At 48.3% G+C, this 3782-nt stretch overlaps 1 protein-coding gene across 1 annotated transcript; it reads right to left on the bottom strand.

The window, feature by feature from the left end:
* Positions 1-2163: 2163 nt before the first annotated feature.
* On the bottom strand, positions 2164-3275 carry SOX2 (SRY-box transcription factor 2; the record flags this gene model as incomplete). The annotated part of the gene is made up of 1 exon (XM_084231664.1): positions 2164-3275. One exon carries the CDS (start codon positions 3273-3275, stop codon positions 2319-2321), a length of 957 nt encoding a protein of 318 aa, XP_084087790.1. The 3' UTR covers positions 2164-2318.
* Positions 3276-3782: the final 507 nt, after the last annotated feature.

Genomic DNA, 3782 nt, shown 5'->3' on the forward strand with positions numbered 1-3782 from the left:
TAAACTTCCGACCCTAGGTTCCTGGTCCCCTTCGGCAGGGGAAAGACGAGCAAGGTGGTAGTAAATCAGAAAGAAAAGTCCCAGAGTCTGCCTTACACATTCTCTGGCTGCGCCCAAGCGCGGATCGGGACGCGATGTTGAAACATCGTTCATTCAAAGACCAAGACGATACCCCAACTTTTCTGCTCCCACTGTGGACAACGATCGTCTTTCTTTACGTTTCCCAGGGCAAAAGAAAACAACAAATGCAATCTTTTTTTCCACACTCCACACCCCCTCCTACTTTTCTACTACAGTAGTAAAACATTGTTAACAGATCAAAAACATCATAATCTTCAAATGTGATTAGACCGGACAAAGTAAAATATCTACCTCAGAGTTGATTGTTTTCTTCTTTAATATGGCTGTTGCCTGGCTTCTCTTTTGCTTGTTATCAGCTGCAGAGATTATCCGATTTGGGGCTACAGGCTTGGACCGTGCTGCCAATTTAAGAAATGGAATTCGTGGAAGGAGAGAGAGGAAAAAAGAAAATAAATAATAATAATAATAGCCGTGATAAGTCGGGGAGTTTTGCAAGACGCCGTTAGCTTTCTTTCCCTCACCCCCTAAACAGGAAAATGTAGAAGAGAAAGTTTATAAAGTCAAGGAACAAAGAAAGCAAACCACTTGTTTCCTCTCAGACAATAGCAGGGCCTGAGTAATCCAAACACCCACCAAGCAGATGAGCTTTGCGAGTCTAGTTTGCAATTATTCCAATACAAGAAGCATCATTTCCCCCTATAACAAGGTTTCCAAAGGGCCTTTGTACTGTGAAGAAAACGAAAACAAAACCAGCCAACCTGGTTCTGATTGGGCTCAATACCCCATCTGCTAAGCTACATGAAAAATTTCAGAATTGACTCCTTCTTTCTGGCAACAAGTGGCATAAATCAGTTTAAGTCCCCATCATGCTTATTCATGCTGCTTAGAAAGAGGGGGCGGATTTACAATATATGTCTCTAGTTTCTATTTTAGAAATGACATAACCATTTCAATTTTTTGAGTCCTCATTCAGTTAAACATACAGCTATTTATTTGTTGCAGTTAACATCACCATATGTTTCTGGGCTAAAATACCAAAGTTTTAGGTATTTTACCTTCTTGGCTCAGCACAGAATATTCCCCAAGGAGTTATGTATAATCACAGTATTATCCAAATAAATGAAAGACAAGCATAATTTCGGTGTCCATATTTCAAAAATTTATTTATCTCAAACTGTGCATAATGGAGTAAAAACTTAAGTTGAAAATGTACCTGTTATAAGGATGGTATTAGTTCAAATATATACATGGATTCTCGGCAGACTGATTCAAATAATACAGAGCCGAATCTTTAAAATACAACTACGGAAAATAAAGGGGGGGGGGAACCTTAAAATATCACAATAAATTTACAGAAATATTACAAACCATAAGAAAATATTTCAAACACAGTAATTTCATGTTGGTTTTTTTTTTATCTGAACAAAATGGAAAGTTGGGAAACAAAAGCTATTATAAATTACCAATGATGTCAACCTGCATGGCCATTTTTGCTTTTAACAGTAAGTTAAAAAATTTAGTACAATCTAAAACTTTTGCCCCTTTATAAGAAGACCACGGAGATGGTTTTGCCAGTACTTAATTCTAATTTTTCCTTTTGTACAATTTTTAAACAAGTAAAATGTCCAAATCTGTATAATTTTCTTCGTTCCACGTTTGTAACTGTCCTAAATTTTAGCTGCAGAATCAAAATTCAGCAAGAAGCCTCTCCTCGAAAAATATTGGCAAATTCTCAGCTTATAAACAATGGACATTTTGATTGCCATGTTTATCTCGATAAATACTGTACAAAAGTTGCTTGCAAATATTAAAACATTTTTTCGTCGCTTGGAGACTAGCTCTAAATATTATTGGTAAAGACTTTTTGCAAACTTTCTGCAAAGCTCCTACCGTATCACTAGAACTTTTAAAAAGTTTTGCGTAGTTTTCTTTCCTCCAGATCTATACAAGGTCCATTCCCTTGCCCCCCCTCCCCCCGTTTTCTCTGTACAAAAATAGTCCCCCCAAAAGAAGTCCAGGATCTCTCATAAAAGTTTTCTGGTCAGAATCGCGGTTTTGCGCGTGGACGGGATGGGTGTTCTCTCGTGCAAGCTGTCATTTGCTGAGCTGACGACTTTTTTTTTTTTTTCCCTAAGCATACCGGGTTTTTCTCCATGCTGTTTCTTAATCGCCTCCCACTTCCCTCGTTTTTCCTTTGAAAATCTCCCCCCACCCCCCTCCAGTTCACTGTCCGGCCCTCACATGTGCGAGAGGGGCAGTGTGCCGTTAATGGCCGTGCCGGGCACCGGGCCGCTCTGGTAGTGCTGGGACATATGAAGTCTGCTGGGGGCTGCGGGCTCCGGCACCTCGGCGCCGGGGAGGTACATGCTGATCATGTCCCGGAGGTCCCCGGCCTGGCAGGGCGCCCTGGAGTGGGAGGAAGAGGTAACCACGGGGGGGCTGGAGCTGGCCTCAGACTTGACCACCGAGCCCATGGAGCCGAGCGCCATGCCGGGAGTGCCCTGCTGCGAGTAGGACATGCTGTAGGTGGGCGAGCCGTTCATGTAGGTCTGCGAGCTGGTCATGGAGTTGTACTGCAGGGCGCTCACGTCGTAGCGGTGCATGGGCTGCATCTGCGCCGCGCCGTGCGCGTTCAGGCCGGGGTGCTGCGGGTACCCCAGCTGGTCCTGCATCATGCTGTAGCTGCCGTTGCTCCAGCCGTTCATGTGCGCGTAGCTGTCCATGCGCTGGCTCACGCCCGCGCCGAGGCCCGCGCCCACCCCGACCCCGCTCGCCATGCTGTTGCCGCCGGGGGCCAGCAGCCCGCCGGGCAGCGTGTACTTATCCTTCTTCATGAGCGTCTTGGTTTTCCGCCGGGGCCGGTATTTATAATCCGGGTGCTCCTTCATGTGCAGCGCTCGCAGCCGCTTGGCCTCGTCGATGAACGGCCGCTTCTCCGTCTCCGACAAAAGTTTCCACTCGGCGCCCAGACGCTTGCTGATCTCGGAGTTGTGCATCTTGGGGTTCTCCTGGGCCATCTTGCGCCGCTGCCCGCGGGACCACACCATGAAGGCGTTCATGGGCCGTTTGACGCGGTCCGGGCTGTTCTTCTGGTTGCCGCCCGCCGCCGCGGCCGTGGAGTTCCCGCCGCCGCCGCCCCCCGAAGTTTGCTGCGGGCCCGGCGGCTTCAGCTCCGTCTCCATCATGTTGTACATGCGGGCGCTGCGCGCGGGCCGGCCCGCCGGCGGCCGCCGACCCTCGGCCCGGCCGGGACTTTTGGGGGGCCCGCGGGCGGGAGGGAGGGGGAGCAGCGGTGGCGGTGGTGGTGGTGGTGGGGTGGCGGGCGGGGGTGTCGGGAGCGCAGGGCTCCGCGAGGAGAATCAGACGAGGAGCAATTTGGGGGAAGAAAAGAGAGAGAGAGGCAAACTGGAATCAGGATCAAAAAAAGCGCTTCTGTCCTCTTCTGGCCGATCCCGCCGCCGCCGCCGAGGGTTGTTATTATTATTTTTTTTGGAAAGGCTTAAGCCCGGGGCTCAAAGTTCTCTGGCTTTTCTTTCTCTCTCCTCTTCTTTCTCTCAGCCCTAGTCTTAAAGAGGCAGCAAACTACTTTCCCCCTTTTGCAAACACTCTCTTCTCTGCCTTGACAACTCCTGATACTTTTTTGAACAAGTTAATAGACAACCATCCATGTGACGGGGGCTGTCAGGGAATAAATGGGTTTC

Source organism: Talpa europaea, assembly GCF_964194135.1.
Source record: "Talpa europaea genome assembly, chromosome: 4".
Taxonomy (NCBI): domain Eukaryota; kingdom Metazoa; phylum Chordata; class Mammalia; order Eulipotyphla; family Talpidae; genus Talpa; species Talpa europaea.